Here is a 19,151-nt window from a genome sequence, read left to right as displayed (position 1 = left end):
AGCAAGGGGTTCCCCGTTAAGGGGAGATGAGCTAGTTAGTTAGCTGTTAAGGTCCCTTCAGTGCTATCAAGCTGAATGGTAATGACAAGACTTTCTGCAGGGGCTGTACATCAGGTATTTTTTATTCTTACCTTTCCAACTTTTCCAAATCTTGTTCAAATGTATCTGTAGTTCTGTGTTTTCATTATTCTCTATATTTCTATTCTCTGTACAGTATTCTTTGGATTTACTAACTGTTTCTATGGTTAATTCTGAAGGGTGAATTTAACATAAGTTTCTTGGTGACTGCCAAAGTTAACCTGTATATTCCTGCTAATTAGATGAAATAATGAGTAATAAATGGCTCACCTAATGAATAGCCGAGAAAATAGCTTTGTGTATCTCTCCAAAGTCAAGGGAATAAATGTGTGGAGCACCCTTTAGTGTGTTTTTTTGCTCTGTTGTTTTTCAAGGTTATAATTCCTTGGCCTGGCCTACTGATATGTTATAAAATCATCATCATGTTTATCAAATCAGTAGGATGTTCAGTAGCCTGAATATTAATAAAGTACAATATTGATATAATAAAATCATCATATGGGATCAAAGAAAGACTTTAACATGATAACATAATATTAGTAGATATTGTAATATAGATCAGTTCTTCATTTTATGACCTTGTGTGATATAGATGTATATTTTAATTTATAGGTAAGAAGGTGTTTTACCCTGTGGTGTTCAGTCTTTACAACCCTGCCATTGTTTATGCCAATCAGAATGTGCCCCCTCCCGTGGAGCAGCAGCTGGTAAGACTATCGCTGTATTAAGAAAGGCCACAAAGATCCTTTCTAGGTTCCTTTATATTTGTTTCACAAGTAGAAAACAAAATTTCAATAAAAATCTGTAGTTATTATAAACACATTTTCATAGTCTCTCTTTGCTATCCCCATAAAATATTTTCATATTTATTGTTTTAGAATTCTGTCATTCCAAGGGGAGGCTAGGGGACTGTCTAGGGCGGGGGGGGGGGGGCGGGGGGGGGGGAATGGACACATATGTAATACCCTTTGTATTACTTTAAGCAATAAAAAAAAAAATAGCCGAAACCGGTTTGGCTCAGTGGATAGAGCGTCGGCCTGCGGACTGAAAGGTCCCAGGTTCGATTCCGGTCAAGGGCATGTACCTGGGTTGCGGGCATATCCCCAGTAGGAGATGTGCAGGAGGCAGCTGATCGATGTTTCTCTCTCATCAATGTTTCTAACTCTCTATCTCCCTTCCACTCTGTAAAAAAATCAATAAAATATAAAATAAATAAATAAATAAATAAATAAATAAATAAATAAAAATAAAAAAATAAAAGTCATCTTTGGATTTAAAAAAATATATAAATAAATAGAATTCTGTCATTCCAGAGGAAAAAAAAGTTTGGGCCACAGAGAAAACTTCATGTTTCAGAATGTGAAAATTTTATTTTTGCCAACATATTTTTAGTAATACTAAAAATAAATTTTAAAAACCTTTTTAACTAGAAATTAAAACTATTAGATAACTAAAAAGGAATAACATACTATAGGAAATTACTTAAAAAGTCATGGCATGGGAATGTCACATGTCGGAACTTATACTGGTACTTATATCAGCATAATAGTTATAGTTACAATAGAGGCCTGGTGCATGGGATTCATGCACTGGTGGGGGTGTGGCCTGCGGGGATCAGCCTGCTGTGAGAGCGCTGCTCATCCTGGTCAGCATAGCAGCTGTGGACCCACCCTCTGAGCGGCTGCTCATCCAGGTTAGCCAAGCTGCGCTCCCACTGTAGGAGTGCACTGACCACTAGGGGCAGCTCCTGCATTGAGCATCTGCCCCCTGGTGGTCAGTGTGTGTCATAGCAACTGGTCGACCGGTCGTTGTGGTCATTCTGCTTTTCGGTCACTGGGCTTTTATTATATAGGATGAATTTTTAATTTTAAATAACTTACTATGTTATAATAATTTAGGTTTACAGAAAAGGTGGGAAGATAGTATAAAGTGTTCCTAGGTTTCACCCAGTTTCCCCTAATTTTAACATTTTATGTAACCATGGTACATTTGTCAAAATTAAAAAATTAATATTGCTAAGTTACTGCTAGCTACACTAAGGAACTTATTAGGATTTCACCAGTTTTTCTACTAATCCCTTTCCTGTTCCAGGATCCAGTCCAGAATACTATATTGCATTTAGCCTAATTCTTTATTGTTAACATTAGGGAAAAATGGAAACAAATGAACTAAGAAATCAATTTAAGATACTAAAAAATTGAATAACTCAGAGGGAAAAAATATAAAGTCATAAATTCATGAATCAAAAATAATAGTTTGACAAATATAGGAGGTTATTTATTATGTGCAAAAACATTTTTAATCATAGTAGGTAAATTCAAGGTAAAAAGGAAAATACAGCATTGAAATTTATAAGAAAACATTGAGAAAATGAATTTTATATATGTTTTAAAAATTCTAAATAAAAGGAAATAGATGAGAATTTATAAACCATTAATATGAGCTAAATTTGTTAGTGTTTTATAAAAGCTGATGTTAGTATTTGGAAAAACTCACTAATGTTTTGTTAGTGAGTTTTTCCAAATTTTCAAAGAAGAGGTAATATTAATGCCATATGATCCACTTAATATATTTTATGAGACCAGTATATCTTCATACCAATACCTGGCAAAGAATGTACATACACACACACACATACACATCTACCTATATCTTATTACTTAGGAATATTGATACAAATGGGGTAAAAATGGCAAATCAAGCACCCATATCTGCCTTATGTAGCATCCTTTGTAAAAATGAATTAAGAAGAAAAAAGCATATTCATATTGGAAAATTAGAGAATTACCCTTAATAGTCTAAAGTTTGAGAAATCTCTGTAAAATGGCAGTAGATAAAGGATTAATGGAGGAGAGAACAATCTGGAACATGTTCAGGAGGACATGGTGGAATATGTATTCTTGCTTCTCCAGGGGGTTGCTAAGCAGCAGGCATCCAGAGATTGGCCTGCAGTCTGAGGCAGTCTGCATAGTCCCTGGAGCCATAAAGTTGGGACAGGGTACTGAGAATATTGAGTTGTAGGGAGAATAGGGAGCCCCAGAATTCAAAGATGAGCTGCTGTTGATACGTTGTACCCTAGACCATGTTCAGCCTCCCTCCACTGTTACTGGAGAGAGGCCCCTGTGATCATAGCTAACAGCCGTGGGTTTTGAACAGTGATTTTGTAACAAAGGTGAGTAGCAGTTAAGTAAGATCAGCTAGACACTCGGGAAAAACCAGTGACATGAAAGAGGCAGGATCTCTGTCACCTCTTACTCACTGCTGTGTCCCAGCTCCCAGAACTATGTCCACAGATTAAACACATTGATGTGCAGTGGAGTATCAGTAAAATAAAAGAGGGTTATCAGGCTTCAACTTATTTGATTCTGGGGACTCAGTATCATCAAAGCCCTGAGTTTCTTTCTTTGCTTGGACTTCAGAAGTGACAGCTTTATTTCAAAGCTGGTTTCCCTCATGGTGGAAAAGGACTGTAGCAGTTCCAAACGTTGCTATATCCTACACCTGGAATTGGCAAACCTACTCTGTATAGAGCCACATAGAAAATATTTGAGGCTTTACAGGCCATACAGTCCCTGTTGCAATTATTCAACTCTACCATTATAACATGAAAGCAGCCATAGGAAATTTGTAAACAAATGAGTATGACTGTATTCCAATAATAGTATTTACAAAACCTGGTGGCAGGCCAGATTTAGCCCAGAGGCTGAAATGTGCTGACTTCTGCCCTACACCATCCAAAAAGAGCAAGTTTCTTCTCTAGTTTCTTTAGCTTTCTCAAAGGGACAGGAGGCTTTGTTTTCTAAAGTTCTCAACACCCCTCCCCTTTTTTCTAAAGCCTATTAATGAACCAGTTCCTTACTTAAGTGGGGTGAGACTGTCAGATTGGTATAGAGCCCTCAGTGCCCAGTCTGAAGGTACAGGTGGGAGGAGTTTAGTTGAAACTCATGGTTGCATGGGGCCAAAACTGTACATACTCAGGAAGGGAATAGGGGAATGGATGCTGGGTAGGCACCAAATAAGGCCCACTCTGTACACTTGATCACAGTGTATTACAGTATGTGCATCTGTTGTGCTCCTAGATTGAATGAAGGCCCTTGAGGTCAGGCCCCACACTGCTTGATTATTAGTAGCCTCAGCTTGCACCTTGTACAGGGCTTGAATTCAAATATATTGAAAGCGGCCAGATCCTTGCTTCTGGGGATTACTTAACAAGGTGTGGGGAAAAGAGTAGGTTTATAGTTGTGAATATGCAAAACACAGAGTTTATTCTTGTATTATTAGTTACTAATTATTATTTGCCATATAAACAACTGTAAACCTTATTCCCCACTCTGTATATTTTGTGGTTTTATAAGGATTTAATAATATAAATGTTTTCATTATCAGTTATATAAATGACTGGAAAATTATTTGGAAAGCATTAATTTTTTATTGTTGATTAAAACTTTTTCTAGTCCTTAAGGGGCTAATTTTATTTATTTATCTTTCTCTAACGTAAGGTTCACAAAAAGGATTCAGGCTTTTGGCGAGATTTTGGCTTTGGAATGACTTGTCAGTACCGATCAGATTTCCTGACCATTGGTAAGTATACCTTACATTTAAGGATGGGACTTTATGAATTTACAGTACTACCTTATGGAAATTTCTAAAAAGTTTCAGATTTGAGTATTTTTCTATTAAATTATAAATGTCTGAGAATAGCTGTAAAGAGGAGCCTGGATATAGGAAAGGCAACGTGAGTTTATAATTATATTGTCTTTAAATAGCAAAAATGAGGACATAAAGATAAAATAAAAGTGTAATATATTATTGTTTCTTTAAAACACTAGTTTTGATATCTGTGTGACTTGTTACCATATTTGCAGTTGATTTGAATTCTCTAACAATAGATCTGTTGTAATCATGGGTTGTTATAGCAGAAAGTAATGTTGAGTTATCTAGTCCAAAAGCTTTTGTTTTTATTGAGAAATGAAACCCCCTTTAATTGTCTATTGAACTGTTATGCAAAATTCTAGTATCTAAAACAAATGAAAAAACAGCTGCTCTCTCTGACTCTGGTTGAATTTAGAATTGGGGGGGCTAGAAGTTACTAGCTTAGTCCCCTAAACCAGAGATGACCATGAAGAATTTAATTGAAGCTTCCTGCCCCACCCCGACTCCATTCTTACCCAGCAGAAAATAGTGTCAGTGCAGTTTCAGAAAGCAGGGTGAGACTTCCAGTCATGATGGCAAAGTAGGTGAACACTGTGTTTGCCTGCTCCCACAATTCCATCAAAACTACAACTAAATTACAGAACAACCACCCTGAGAACCACCTGAAGACTAGGTAAACAGAACTCTTCTATATAAGGATATAAAGAAGAAGCCATGTCGGGACTGTTAACTGGACAGAGTTGTGTAACAGGCTAGTTCACACTCACATGTGAATTAGGAGGGATATGTTGTCCACAGAGGTCCCCCCTGAGAAACAAGGGATCCCAGCCCCACGCCAGGCTCTGCAGCCCAGACCACCAGTGCTGGGGCAGCAGCTTAAGAAACACCAGCGACAAATAGGAACTGAACTGTTGGGCTTTGGGGTGCGCACTGGAGAGGCAGGTCCAAGACAAGTGCTGGCAGGCACCATTTTCCTTTGTTGAGCCCTTCCCCCACCCAGCCTGCAGGTGCAGGCAGTGACAAATCTGAGTCTGCATGAAACTAGATAACACAGTTCCCACCGCCCTAGTGATGCCCTGAGACCCCGCCCCATCCAACCTGTGCACCGGCCTGAACATCTTTCAGCAGCTGTTCCTCACAAGCAATGGGCTGCAACCCATGCTGTGAATTCCCTTAAATCTCTGAAAAGTCCACATACCCCAGACAAGCATCAGCTGGCCTCAGCATGCCCTGGACTTCTTGCTAAGTGACCCTCAGCCTGGCACTAACAGCAGCCTGCCTTGATTCACAGCATAACCACACCCAGGTGCCTCCAAGCCCAGAACAGGCAGCTACCAAGAACTGATCACTTTGTACCTCCTACCAAGTGGCCTCAGGGAGGGAATAGGCAGAGGCTGACCTGGGCCTGCACTGGAGCCCCTCCCAAGAGGCCCCAGGACCAACAGAACTAAATGCCATCTTTCTTGTATGGAGACCACACTAGAGCACCAACCAATTAGCTCCAAAAAGACACAGCAAAAGGGTGGGCTCCAAAGAAACCAGAGTCCCACGACAGCAAATCCCAGTCAGCAGCTCATCCTCTGTCATCACAGCCAGTCAGTTAGAGAGTCAGTTCTACCTGCTGGAGTGCCAACAGAAATCAAGACTCAACTACAACGGATGAGAACACACAACCCACACAAAGGATAGCCCTGGAGCACCAGGCTCAGGTGACGAGGGAGACAGTGCCACTGGGCCCCACAAGAAACCTACTACAAAAGGCCAACCTGCCAAGACTTGGAGATGTAGCAAATCTACCTAAAATGTACAAACACAGAGAGGCAGCCAAAATGACATGTCCCAAATGAAAGAACAGGACAAAAGTTCAGAAAAAGAACTAAACAAAAAGGAGGAAAGCAATCTACCAGATACAGAGGTGAAAACATTATAAGGATGCTCAGTGAACTTAGGGGAAGAATAGATGAACAAGTAAGACCTTACACAAGGGGACAGAAATCATAAAAAAAGAACTAGTCAGCGGCCCAAGTGTAACTTCACTTACCTCTTCCCAGTACCAAACCGAATTACAATAAAAATATAGAACAATCAACCTGAATAACCAACTGAAGACTGGCTGAACAGAATTCTTGTGCTCACAGGTTTACAGAAGAAGCCACATGGAGACTGGCAGGAAGGGCAGAGGCACAGAAAGGGCTGGCGCCACTTCCACAGGTGTTGGCTGAGATTCCTGAGGGATAGCTCAGCTACAGAGGTTCCCCCTTACGAGTATGGGTCTCAACCCCACACTGGTTCCCCAGTCCAGACTACCACGTGTTGTGTGGAAGAAGCACCCACATAACCTCTGGCTGTGAAAGTCAGCTGGGATTCTGACCACCAGGGCAAGACGGAGTCTGCTAACGACCTAGCACCCTCCTAAAAGGTCAGCACACAAGATCTCATTCGCAGCTACTGCCTGGGCTCTGGCAGAAGGAAGGCAGAGCTGATGAGAATCCTGAGAGGACAGACTGGGTTTTGTGGCTGCAGGGACAGCTGCCAGGGTCCCTCACACAGTTCTTCTCACACACTGCGGATGCCATCTTTCTTGTGTGGCGCTCACCTTTCTAGATGGCATCAGCCTGGGGGAATGCATAGTCCCACCTCTGGACTCCCTGCGGCCCCATGCTGCAGAGCTCACACCCTGCAGAGGAATCAGCTGCCTGGGCCTAGGTGTAGAGGTCTGGGCAGACTCGGGGTGTCAGTGATTGAGTTGAGTGGGCCAAGGCCATTTTTCCCACCATCCCAGTAGCCTGGCTAGCACCTCCCACTAAACCTTAGTGACTAAGGGGAGATCCACCAGCCCCACCCTTTGGGTTTTTGGTGACCCTGCACGGCCGATATTGAACTCTCTGGGATGTCCAGGCAGAATCTGGAACAGGCTGAGTTGTGTGGCTCTAGGCCAGCCGTGGGCAAACTACAGCCCGCGGGCCGGATCTGGCCCGTTTGAAATGAATAAAACTAAAAAAAAAAAGACCGTACCCTTTTATGTAATGATGTTTACTTTGAATTTATATTAGTTCACACAAACACTCCATCCATGCTTTTGTTCCGGCCCTCCGGTCCAGGTTAAGAACCCATTGTGGCCCTCGAGTCAAAAGGTTTGCCCACCCGTGCTCTAGGCCATGGCCATTTTTCCCTCACACATCTGACCATTGCTGAGCCCTCCCTTCACACAACCAAATCTTGGTCTGTTTGGGCCTGATAAACTCTGCTGGCCTCATCCTGATGACTCCCTGACACCCCACTCTACCACAAAGCTCTGCAGGCACTGGCAAGTGGCAGGTAGCCTTGTTGTGCTCTGGGACGTTTGCTGAGTGGCCACAGACTCAGCACTGCCATGGAGGTTGAACCTGTATTGAGCTGGTGGACACCACTCACCCTGGTGACTCACTGAGAACCTAGCGCACACAACTCACGTACCACCAGAGGCTCTCAGAAACCAGCTTAACAGGCAGCCAACAGGGGAGGCAGGTAGAATCAGGTGGAGGCCTTGTGCTGACCTGCCTCAGGCTTCTTGCTGGTGGAAGCTCTCCTTGGTGTACAGTTTGGTTCTCATGCAGCGGCAGCCACAAAGTAGATCACTTTGTAACTTCAAGCAGGTTGCCCAGGGCCAGTCACAATCAGCGTCTGATACTGATCTGCACCAGACTCCCTCCCAGGAGACCCCAGAACCAACACACCCAGTTGAGAGCTTCACACAACATCAGAGCAGAATCCAGTTAGCTTCAGAAGTGGCGCATCCAAAGGGAGATCTCAACAGGCTCTAGAACCTGCTGAATCAAATTCTGCTGTGTGTGGTCAGCACCACACAGAAACAAATACAAAGAGGCAGCAAGATGCGGAGACAAATAACATGTCCCAAGTGAAACAACCATAAAAAAGAACCAGTCAGAAAGTAGAATACAATATCTGAAATGAAGAATACACTAGAGCCCGAGCTGGTTTTGTCCAGTGGATAGAGCGTTGGCCTGCGGACTGAACAGTCCTGGGTTTGATTCCGGTCAGGGGCACATGCCCGGGTTGCAGACTCAATCCCCAGTGTGGGGCATGCAGGAGGCAGCCATTCAGTGATTCTCACATCTTTGATGCTTCTATCTCTCTCTCCTTCTCCCTTCCTCTCTGAAATCAATAAAAATAAAAAGTATTTTTTAAAAAAGAATACACTAGAAGGAATAAACAATAGGTTAAATGAAGCAGAGGATTGGATTAATGATATGGAAGACAAGGTAACAGAAAACACCTAATCATAGTAGCAAAAAGAACATTTTTTTTAAAATTAGAGTTGTTTAAGAAACCTTTGGAACAACATGAAGTGTAACATCTACATCATAGAGGTACCAGAAGGAGAGGAGCCAGTGGCATTGAGAATCTACTTGAAGAAATATTCTTTGTGCTTCTTTAAAAAGTTTTTTGTTTAGCTCAATCTAGTCTCAACTTTAACTCCCATTTCCTGTGCCCCCTCTAGTTAGCCCTCTGCCCCATTACTCCATCAGAATTGTTCTATGTGAGGTTATAAGTGATATTTATGGTTCATTTTATGTTCTTAACTGAGCAGCTGCATATATTTGACCATTTCTCCTCAAGACACTCTCTTCACTTGACCACTGTGATATTTTCTCCCTCTGGGGCCATTTCTCAGTCTCTTATCTTTCTCTGCCTATTTAACCTCTAGATGTTGGCAGTTCTGTTTAGACCTGGGCTCTACGCTCCTTGTAAACCAGTCATTTCATCCATTCCTTGTGGCTTTAAATCCTTTGTGTAGTCATTCTCAGACTTATATCTCCAGCTTAGCCATTTCTTCTATGTTTCCCCGTTGGTAAGTTTTATATGACCCAGAAACACTTGCATTTCAAAGGTTAGAAAGAAAATGTAATAAAATATTAATGGTGGTGAGATTATGGGTGATTTATATTTCCTTCTTTACTTGACTTTCTAAAGATTTTCTATAGATCTTTCAAGTTTACAAAGCAATATCAAATATGTATTTAATTTAATTCCAACACTCAACAACAGTCCTCGAGTTCCTGGGTGTCATCTGGTAACTAGACTTCCCCAGTTTAACTGTTCTGGCTGCCAGGCAGTTTACTTAGAGTGTTAATTTTGATCCTACAGGTGGATTTGACATGGAAGTTAAAGGTTGGGGTGGAGAAGATGTTCATCTTTATCGAAAATACTTACACGGTGACCTGATTGTGATTCGGACCCCTGTTCCGGGTCTTTTCCACCTGTGGCATGAGAAACGCTGTGCTGACGAGTTGACCCCTGAGCAGTACCGCATGTGCATTCAGTCCAAAGCCATGAATGAAGCCTCTCACTCGCACATGGGAATGCTGGTCTTCAGGGAAGAGATAGAGACACATCTTCGCAAGCAGGCATACCGGACAAATAGTGAAGCTGTTGGTTAACCTAACCATCGACACATTAGTCTGAACCATAAACCAGCAGCAAACCACAACCAGCACTATTTATTTAGCCTTAATTCCAGTGCCAGATGCAGTGCCTCTTTCAAAGAATACATGCTTGTCTTCTGTGCTCTTTCCGACATTACTTTACCGTAGCAGTATAACTTCATATGAGAAGAAAAAGCAACTGTTTCAATGCAAAGCCTGTTTGTGAGAATATTGCACTATGGAATCATTGATAAATCAAAATTTGGTGTTTGGTCCCAAAGTCGTTTTGAGTTAGTTTGTACTCCGAGTCCATGTTCTGATGTTTCCTGGTTGCATCTGGGCTAAGGGATAGAATGTGTTGTGATGATGGTCAATAAGGAGCATCCCGTTCCCGCAGAGGTAGAGAGTTACAGATGGAGTGTCTGGACAAGGGCTCTTCGCTGACCACTGAGTCAACTTGCTTGGTTTTTATTTTTATTTTTTTATTGATGAGAGAGAGAGAGAGATATCAGTTGTTGCCTCCCTTATGCGCTCTGGGGATTGAACCTGCAACCTAGGTATGTGCCCCCACCAGGAATTAAAACCGCAACCTTTGGTTGTTATAAGGGACATGTTCCAACCAACGGGGCCACCTAGCCAGGGCTGTTGCTTGGTTTTTAAATGGAGATTTTTGGTCAGTTGCTTGAAGAATCCTTTTTCAGTGAAGCAGAGGACAATTACATGACACATCTGAAATCCCCAATCAGGAGGAAACAGAAGTAAAGATCCCTTAACTCGGTGTTGCTTAGTCCCCTCAATGTCTGTTTTTAAACAAATGGGTAACTGTGGGAAATACTTAGATGAGAATCCATGATTTGATTAAAATATAAAGTGTTATTACTTTGTCATCATTTTGGGGATTAGAAGTCAAGTTGCTGTAGAGTGTAGACTGTTTTGAACAAACTGAAATCAACATGGAAACATCTTAACAGACACTTACTGTGTTGGAGTACAGGACACTGGTGGTGTCAGGGAGCATCAGTGTACATGAGCCTGCACTATCAGGGCCATTAGTGGTGGGTGGTTCAAAATAGATGAGCATAGCATGGTGCTGTGTGTGTTTGTCTTATCTCATTTAGCATGGGTTCATATGTATTTACTGTCCTTCTTTCCTAATAAGTTACTATCTCTACATATGAATTTGCATTATAATACTTTGAGAGTTTCACTGAAGAGAGAAAAAAAACAATTTAATGAGATATGCCATAAGATCACACTGATTTGAGAAAAGGGGAAGCAGTATGAAATCTGAATTATAGAATTGTTTTAGAGATATATATTACTTGCAGATAGAATGATGTTTTGAGGTATAAATTATATTAATGAGAAAAGATAAATAAGAAATTATATTCAGATAGGACTATACTATGTTATTTATCAAACATGGATCTTTTACCATAGGGTCAATTGCTAGATCCAGAAATTAGAGATACGGTGAAAGGCATGCATAGATTTTTGAATCTTTGGTTTTTAAAAAGGGACCTATGCTGTATTCTTTCTATTTGTATATAAACCCCTGAAAAATCACAGAAGAAAAATCATTTCTCTTTTGGCTCAGTAAATCATACCATTTGAAATATTATAAATTCTAAATTTCTTGGTGCTACATGAATTCAATTTTACAATAACTCTTACTAATTATTCTTATAAGTTTTAAGTTGGGGTAGCACTTAGGCTTGTTTTATTTTTGAAAATATGTAAAATGTCCAAAATTATTCAGGCTGTTGTCTCATTTTTATACAACTATTTATTATGAAGACCAGTGAAAAGTGAGGGAACCTAATTATTTGCAAAGGTAAGTTTCAGCTTCTTTTTTGACATAATCAAATGATTTTATCTTTTCTTCTGTTTTTTTTTAAACTAGCTTTTAATTTAAAGATGGAAGCTAAACAATGAAAACAGTACTATGTTTTTGACATTAAACGGTACCAATAAAGTATTTTTTATCAAAAATTAAATGAAAATGTGATAATTTCTTTTTGTTGTGAAATATCATAAGTATAGAAATGTGTAAAGCGTGTAATTATGTACTTTAAAGAATAATAAAGCAACAGCAGGGCACCAACTACCCAAATTAGGATATAGAACATTACCAGTGAAAGGTCTTCCGTGTACCCCTTCTAATCACTTCCTGATTTTTGTGGTAATTTTTCTTCTTCTCTCTTTTTTGTTTGTTTGTTTGTTAATCCTCACCAAAGGATATTTTTTTCAATTGATTTTTAGAGAGTGGAAGGGAGGGGGAGAGACGAGAGAAACATCAGTGTGAGAGAGACACATCAATTGGTTGCCTCCCACACGCACCCCAACCTGGGCCAGGGATTGAACCTACAACCCAGGTGCGTGCCCTTGATCAGGAATCGAACATGTGACCCCTTAGGTGTGTGGGCCAACGCTCTAACCACTGAGCACACCAGCCAGGGCCACTTGTTTTTCTTCTTAGTTTTCCCAACTGTGTATGTAGTATCTCTACCCAATGAACTGTTTACTTTTTTAAATCCTCACCTGAGGACATGTTTACTGATTTTAGAAAGAGAGGGAGAGGGAGGAAGGGAGAGAGAGAGAGAGAGAGAGAGAGACATCAGTGAGAGAGAAGCATCAATGTGAGGGAGAAGCATAAATTGGTTGTCTCCATAAGCGCCCCAACTCGGGGTTGAACTCACAGTGTAGGTATGTGCTCCCACCAGGAATCGAACCTCAACCCTTTTGGTGAAAGGACAATGCTCCAACCAGCTGAGCCACCCAGCCAGGGCAGTTTTGCCTGTTTTTGAATTTATATACATTACTAGAGGCCCAGTGCATGAGATTTGTGCACTGGGGGGGAGGGTCCCTCAGCCCGGCCTGCGCCCTCTTGCAGTCCGGGATTCCTCACCCCTTACTGCCCACCTGCTCGCTGTTCCTTGCAGCTTGGCTTGGTGCTCCTTAGTGCTGCCCTGGATGCGGGAGGCTCCCACCACCATCGCTGCGCTCGCCAGCTGTGAGCCTGGCTTCTGGCTGAGTGGCGCTCCCCCTGTGGGAGCTCACTGACCACCAGGGGGCAGCTCCTGCGTTGAGCATCTGGCCCTTGGTAGTCAGTGTGCATCATAGCGTGCAGTCATTCTGGTCGTTCCCTAACAGTCGCTTAGGCTTTTATTATCTAGATTATTTAATTATCTATTTTTAACTTCCATTCAATACTATGTTTTTGAGGTTCACCCATGTTAATCTCAAAATTATTTTATTACTGACTAGTATGCCACTGTATGAATACAGTCATACACTATGTAATGACCTATTGGTGAGTAATGGGTCATTGTATATGACTGTGGTCCCATAGGATTATAATGGAGCACACCATTGCATTTTAAACCAACTGTTTCCAAATGTTTTTTGAAACCCCACTATATGCTTACTTAGCACCGTTCTAGACATGGAGTGCAACCGTGAACAAGAATAGTGGAGTTTATATTGTAGTTCTGGAGAGACAATGCAGTAGTCACGTGTTTGTGATGATACTGGTGGAAGCAAACCTGTGCTGCCAGTCATACAATACAGTACAGTACATATACGTGATAATAAATGAGTGTGTTACTGGTTTCTGCATTCACTATACTTGTTACCATGGTTTTAGAGTGCACTCCCACTTAGAGAAAGTCTGTGAAACTGTGCAGCATAACGCTCACGTCTCATGTTTACTGCTGCTCTTGATTGCACCATTTTCTCTTGTGCTTGAGGGAATCTCATGGTGTAGTGTAGCCTGAGTGTACAGGGTGTGTGAAGTCTCCAGCAGTGGGCAGTCATGACCTGGCCTGGCACTCACCCTCACTCACTGACTCACCCACAGCAGCCTCCAGTCCTGCCAGCTCCGTTCATGGTGAGTGCCCTACACGGTGTTCCACTTTATCTTTCATACTGTATCTTTACTGTGCCTTTTCTATACTTAGATGTGTTTGGATACACTAGTACTTACCATTCTGTTGTAATTGCCTCCAGTATTCAGTACAGTGACATGCTGCACAGGCTGTAGCCCAGGAGGAATAGGCTATACCATATAGCCTAGGTGTGCAATAGGCTGTACCATCTAGGTTTGCTAAGTGCATTCTGTGATCGCAAAAGGATGAAATTGCCTAATGATACATTTCTCAGAATGTGTCCCGTCATTAAGTGGCATGTACTGTATACTACACTATTTATTAATTCTACTGTTTATAGATACTTGAGTTGTCTATAGTTTTTGTTGCTTTTGCTGTCACAAGCAGTGTTTTTTGTTTGGTTTTTTAAAATATATTTCTTTATTGATTTCAGAGAGGAAGTGAGAGGGAGAGAGAAATAGAAACATCAGTGATGAGAGAGAATCATTAATCAGCTGCCTCCTGCACCCCCCCTACTGGGGATCGAGCCTGAAACCCAGGCATGTGCCCTTGGCCGAAATCGAACCTGGGACCCTTCAGTCTGCAGGCCGACGCTCTATCCACTGAGCCAAACCAGCTAGGGCAGCAGTGTTTTTATAAATGCTATTTTATGGGTCTCTTACAGTGTGCGAGAATTTCTCTAGGAGGGATGATGCTGGGTCATTCATTTAGCTTATTCTCCCAAGTACACTGACCACAGCCCGCACTGTGCGAGAGTTCACTTCGCACTCTTGCCAATGCTTAATTTTGTCAGGCTTATTAATTCTTCTAATCTAGTGGGTTTAGGCATGAATTAGTCTTTTTGTCAATTTTTAACAGTTCATATGAATTTTTCACATATTCCGGATACCAATTATTGTTGGTTACAGGTTTGCAAATATCTTCTCCCAGGATGTGTCTTTTCCCATTCTTGATGGTACTTTTTGATGAATAAAAATTAATTTTACTGTGACTAATCTTCCTTTATGTATTCTACTTTTTATTATTGATGTATGCCCTCAAAGGGAAGGATATCTTAAAGCTATGTTCCTTCTGCTGCTGCTTCCCCCTCCCCCACTCCCCTTTCCCCTTCCTCCTGCCTCCTTGCTGCCACTGCTGCAGCCTCCTCCTCCTCCTCCTCTTTTTTTTTTTACCAAGGAAGTTGGACTTTATGATGCACTTTAGGGGGGTTACATTGTTCTCCACTCCTCAGCTTTCCCAGGGCAATCCTACAGGCCTCTTGCCTCATCCCTCACTCAGACCTCCCCTGGGGGAGAATGGGAGAGGCAAAAACCATCTGATTCTGTCATCTGCTTAATCTAAACCCAGAAGAAATATGAACCAAAATGTATTTTATTTCATTTAATTCAATTTATTAGACCAGCATTGATTAATAAGATTATACAGATTTCAAGTGTATACTTCTATGATACATGACCTGTATATTGCATTGTGTGCCCACCACCCAAAGTCAAATCATCTTCTGTCACCAAATATTTGGCCCCCTTTATGAGCTCCCCACTCCTCTTCCCTCTGGTAACCACCATACTGATCCATCCATCATGTTATAAATGGCAATATTTCATTCTTTCTTACAGCTGAGTAGTATCCATTGTATGTATGTACCACATCCAATCATCTATCCAAAGACACTTCGATTGTTGCCATGTCTTGGCCACTGTGAATAGTGCTGCAATGGACATAGGGATGCATATATCTTGGTGAATAATACTATCTTCTGAATACCTCAAACATGGCTTTGCTTTTCCGTTAGAGCTTTAACCTAAGTAGAAGAGATTTTGTGAATTTGTGTGAGGTAATGATTACATTTTACTTCTTTCCAGCATCACCTTACTGTAAGGTCCATATTTTACCCACTGACCTGCAAAACCACTCTCATCCATACTTTCACGGGTCTGATTTGGGGTCTCATCTGTTCAATTAGGCCATCACCATGCCATTTCATCACAGTCTAACTTCTGTAACCTAATACAAGTCATCATCTCTGAGAGCTTGCCCTGTTTTAAAAAATGTCTATTCAAAGCCTTGGTACTTTCATATAAGTTTTAGAATAAGCTTATTAATTTTCACAAAAACTTTTATGAATTTGATTGAAGTCTCATTGAATCTATAAGGTCACTGGAGAAAATTCACATTTTTATGCTATAGAGTCTTCTAATCCTTGAATGTGAACCATCTGTTTAGGTCTTTATTGTCTTCAATTAAGTTTTATACTTTTAATATAGTGGACTTAAACAAGTATTATTTTTAAATTTTTCCTAGATGTTTTGCATTTTTGATGCCACTGTAACTATCTTTTATTTTTATTGCTTATTGCTGGTGTCTAGAGAAAAATTTGATTTTTATGTTCAGCAACTTTGCCAAAAACACTTAATTCTAAAATGTATTTGTAGTTTCTTTTGCATTTTTTGCCTTATATAATCATATATGAGTAGTGAACCTTTTGTTTCTACCTTCAATTTTTATATCTTTTTTTGGTTTTACTATGCTAAATAGGATTTGTCACGCAGTGTTGACTGGAAATGATAATAATGAACTTCCTGCCCATGTTTCCAAAGCCCTGGGGAATGTGCTGTGTTTCATCACTAAGTATGATATTCACGGGAGGTGTTTTTTAAATACCCTTTTATAAAGTTAACAGAGTTATCTTCTATCACTGCTTGGAGAGTTTTTATCATGCTGGAGAGCATTTGTCAAATACTTTTACTTTATTAAGATGATCATGATTTCTTTTCTATCTTCAATATGTTAAATTGGTGAAATGAGTTAATCAGTTTTCTGAAGTACCCTTGCATTTGTGGGGTCATGATGTATTATCTTTATTACACACTAGAGCAGTGATGGCGAATCTTTTGAGCTCAGTATGTCAGCATTTTGAAAAACCCTAACTTAACTCTGGTGCCGTGTCACATATAGAAATTTTTTGATATTTGCAACCATAGTAAAACAAAGACTTATATTTTTGATATTTATTTTATATATTTAAATGTCATTTAACAAAGAAAAATCAACCAAAAGAATGAGTTCGCGTGTCATCTCTGACACGCGTGTAATAGTTTTGCCATCACTGCACTAGAGGCCTGGTGCACGAATTCATGCACAGGGGCCAATCGGGGGTCCGGCCAGCCAGGGGGAGGGGCCGCAGGAGGTTGGCTGTGGGAGCACACTGACCACCAGGGGGAAGCTCCTGCATTGACCGTCTGCCCCCTGGTGGTCAGTATACGTCATAGCAACCAGTTGACTGGTCATTTGGTCGCTTAGGCTTTTATATATATAGATTGCTGGATCCAATTTGCATACACACAGACACTTGAGTGTGTGCGTATCTATGTACTTTTTTAAAATATATTTTTATTGATTTTTTACAGAGAGGAAGGGAGAGGGATAGAGAGTGAGAAACATCAATCAGCTGCCTCCTGCACACACCCTACTGGGGATGTGCCCGCAACCAAGGTACATGCCCTTGACCGGAATCGAACCTGGGGCCCTTCAGTCCGCAGGCCGATGCTCTATCCACTGAGCCAAACTGGTCAGGGCCATATCTGTGTATTTATGTGTACATGAGTATGTGTATTTCAGGTGTTTTTCATGTATGTTCATAGGTAAGAACGCCTCAGACCTTCCTTTCTCATCCTTGTTGACCTTTTCTATTAAAATATGCTAGCTTATGAAATAAGTTACGAGTGTTCCTTCTTATTCTGTACCTAGAAAAGTTTCGTAAGACTGGAACTACTTCCTTCTTGAATATTTTCCAGAACTCCCTGAATGCCACCTGGGCATGGACTTTTCTATGAGGAAAGATTTTTTTATCGTTGGTTTATTTAATGATTGTAGAACTGTTCAGATTTTCAATTTCTTCTAGTCAGTTTTCATTGAGTTCTTTTGGGTAAGGTGACATTTTCTAGAAATTTATACTATAAATTTGTAAATTTAGATGAAATCTCTGAAGTTGTTGCACTGTCCTCTTATTATCTGTGTAGTATGTATGGGAGCTGTAGTGATAGCCTCTCTTTCATTCCTGATACTGTTTATTTGTGCCTCTTTTATTATTAGCCTTGCCAGAGGTTGGCAGATTTTTCCAATCCTTTCAAATAACTCGCCCCTACGAGCTACATGTAAGAGATCCAGCTTCACATCCTCCCAAAACAGTATTTTCAATGTTTTTAATTTAGACTTTTTAATTTCTGTTGGGTATACAAAGGTGAGCAAGTGTTAGTTTATAGTTGTTCATTATTATTGTTAAACAATAATACAAGAAAATAAACTGTTTCATGCACTCACACTGTAAAACTACTTCTGTCAATCCCTGTATAAAGTTACCGTTTTGGTTATAGTTTATCATCAAGGAAATGATGTTAAGTATCTTTTCATATGCTTATTGGCCATTTATCTCCTTTTGTAAAATGTTTATTTAAAGTTTTGCCATTTTTTAGTTGCCTTTTTAAACATTTTATTTCTAGGAGTTACTTCTGTACTTTGGGTGTGAGTCTTTTGTCAGATTTTTATATTGCAAACTAGAGGCCTGGTGCACAAAATTTGTGCATGGGGCGGGGGGGGGTCCCTCCCTCAGCTCAGCCTGCACCCTCTCACAATCCAGGACCCCTCGGGGGATGTCCGACTGCCGGTTTAGGCCCGATCCCATGGGATCGGGCCTAAACCGGCAGTCGGACATCCTTCTTGCAATCTGGGATGCTGCATGCACCAGTGACCATACTTTTCATACAGATGAAAGGCATCTTGCTGCTGTATGGGCAGCTACATTTTTTTTTGCCCTGATTATTAAAAGGAGTACGTAACATGATCCTTCTGAGGCAGTAGTACCATTTTCCCCACCTTATGGGTGGAAAAACTGAAGCAGAGAGAAGTTAAGTAATTGGCTTTGTCACACAGTTATAAGTGTCCAAATCAGGGCTGACCACAAAATGTGCAAGCCAGAGTCCATGCATGTCATCACTGCATCATCCTGTTTCTTCAGTGTTAGAGTAGCCTTGCCAGGTTTTAATTTTTAAATCTAAGAGACTGTTCCCAATATATAGGAATGCATGTTCACCCCCATGTAGAATAAACA

At 40.8% G+C, this 19,151-nt stretch overlaps 1 protein-coding gene across 3 annotated transcripts in view; it reads left to right on the top strand.

The window, feature by feature from the left end:
• The window catches only part of CSGALNACT2 (chondroitin sulfate N-acetylgalactosaminyltransferase 2), a 39,878-nt gene extending 27,734 nt beyond the window's left edge, over window positions 1-12,144 (top strand). For all 3 annotated transcript variants that reach the window (XR_013996726.1, XM_081104454.1, XM_081104453.1), the window contains 3 exons: window positions 691-785; window positions 4,578-4,659; window positions 9,880-12,144. Coding sequence is in view for 2 of the 3 variants with exons in the window: in XM_081104454.1 (XP_080960580.1) it covers window positions 691-785; window positions 4,578-4,659; window positions 9,880-10,172 (470 nt within the window). In the remaining variant the exon portion in view is untranslated. The remainder of the gene's footprint in view (window positions 1-690; window positions 786-4,577; window positions 4,660-9,879) is intronic.
• The last annotated feature ends 7,007 nt before the right edge of the window (window positions 12,145-19,151 follow it).

Source organism: Myotis nattereri, assembly GCF_964212035.1.
Source record: "Myotis nattereri genome assembly, chromosome: 13".
Taxonomy (NCBI): domain Eukaryota; kingdom Metazoa; phylum Chordata; class Mammalia; order Chiroptera; family Vespertilionidae; genus Myotis; species Myotis nattereri.
Note: the sequence above shows the minus strand (reverse complement) of the source record. Positions and strands in the feature narration are given on the sequence as shown.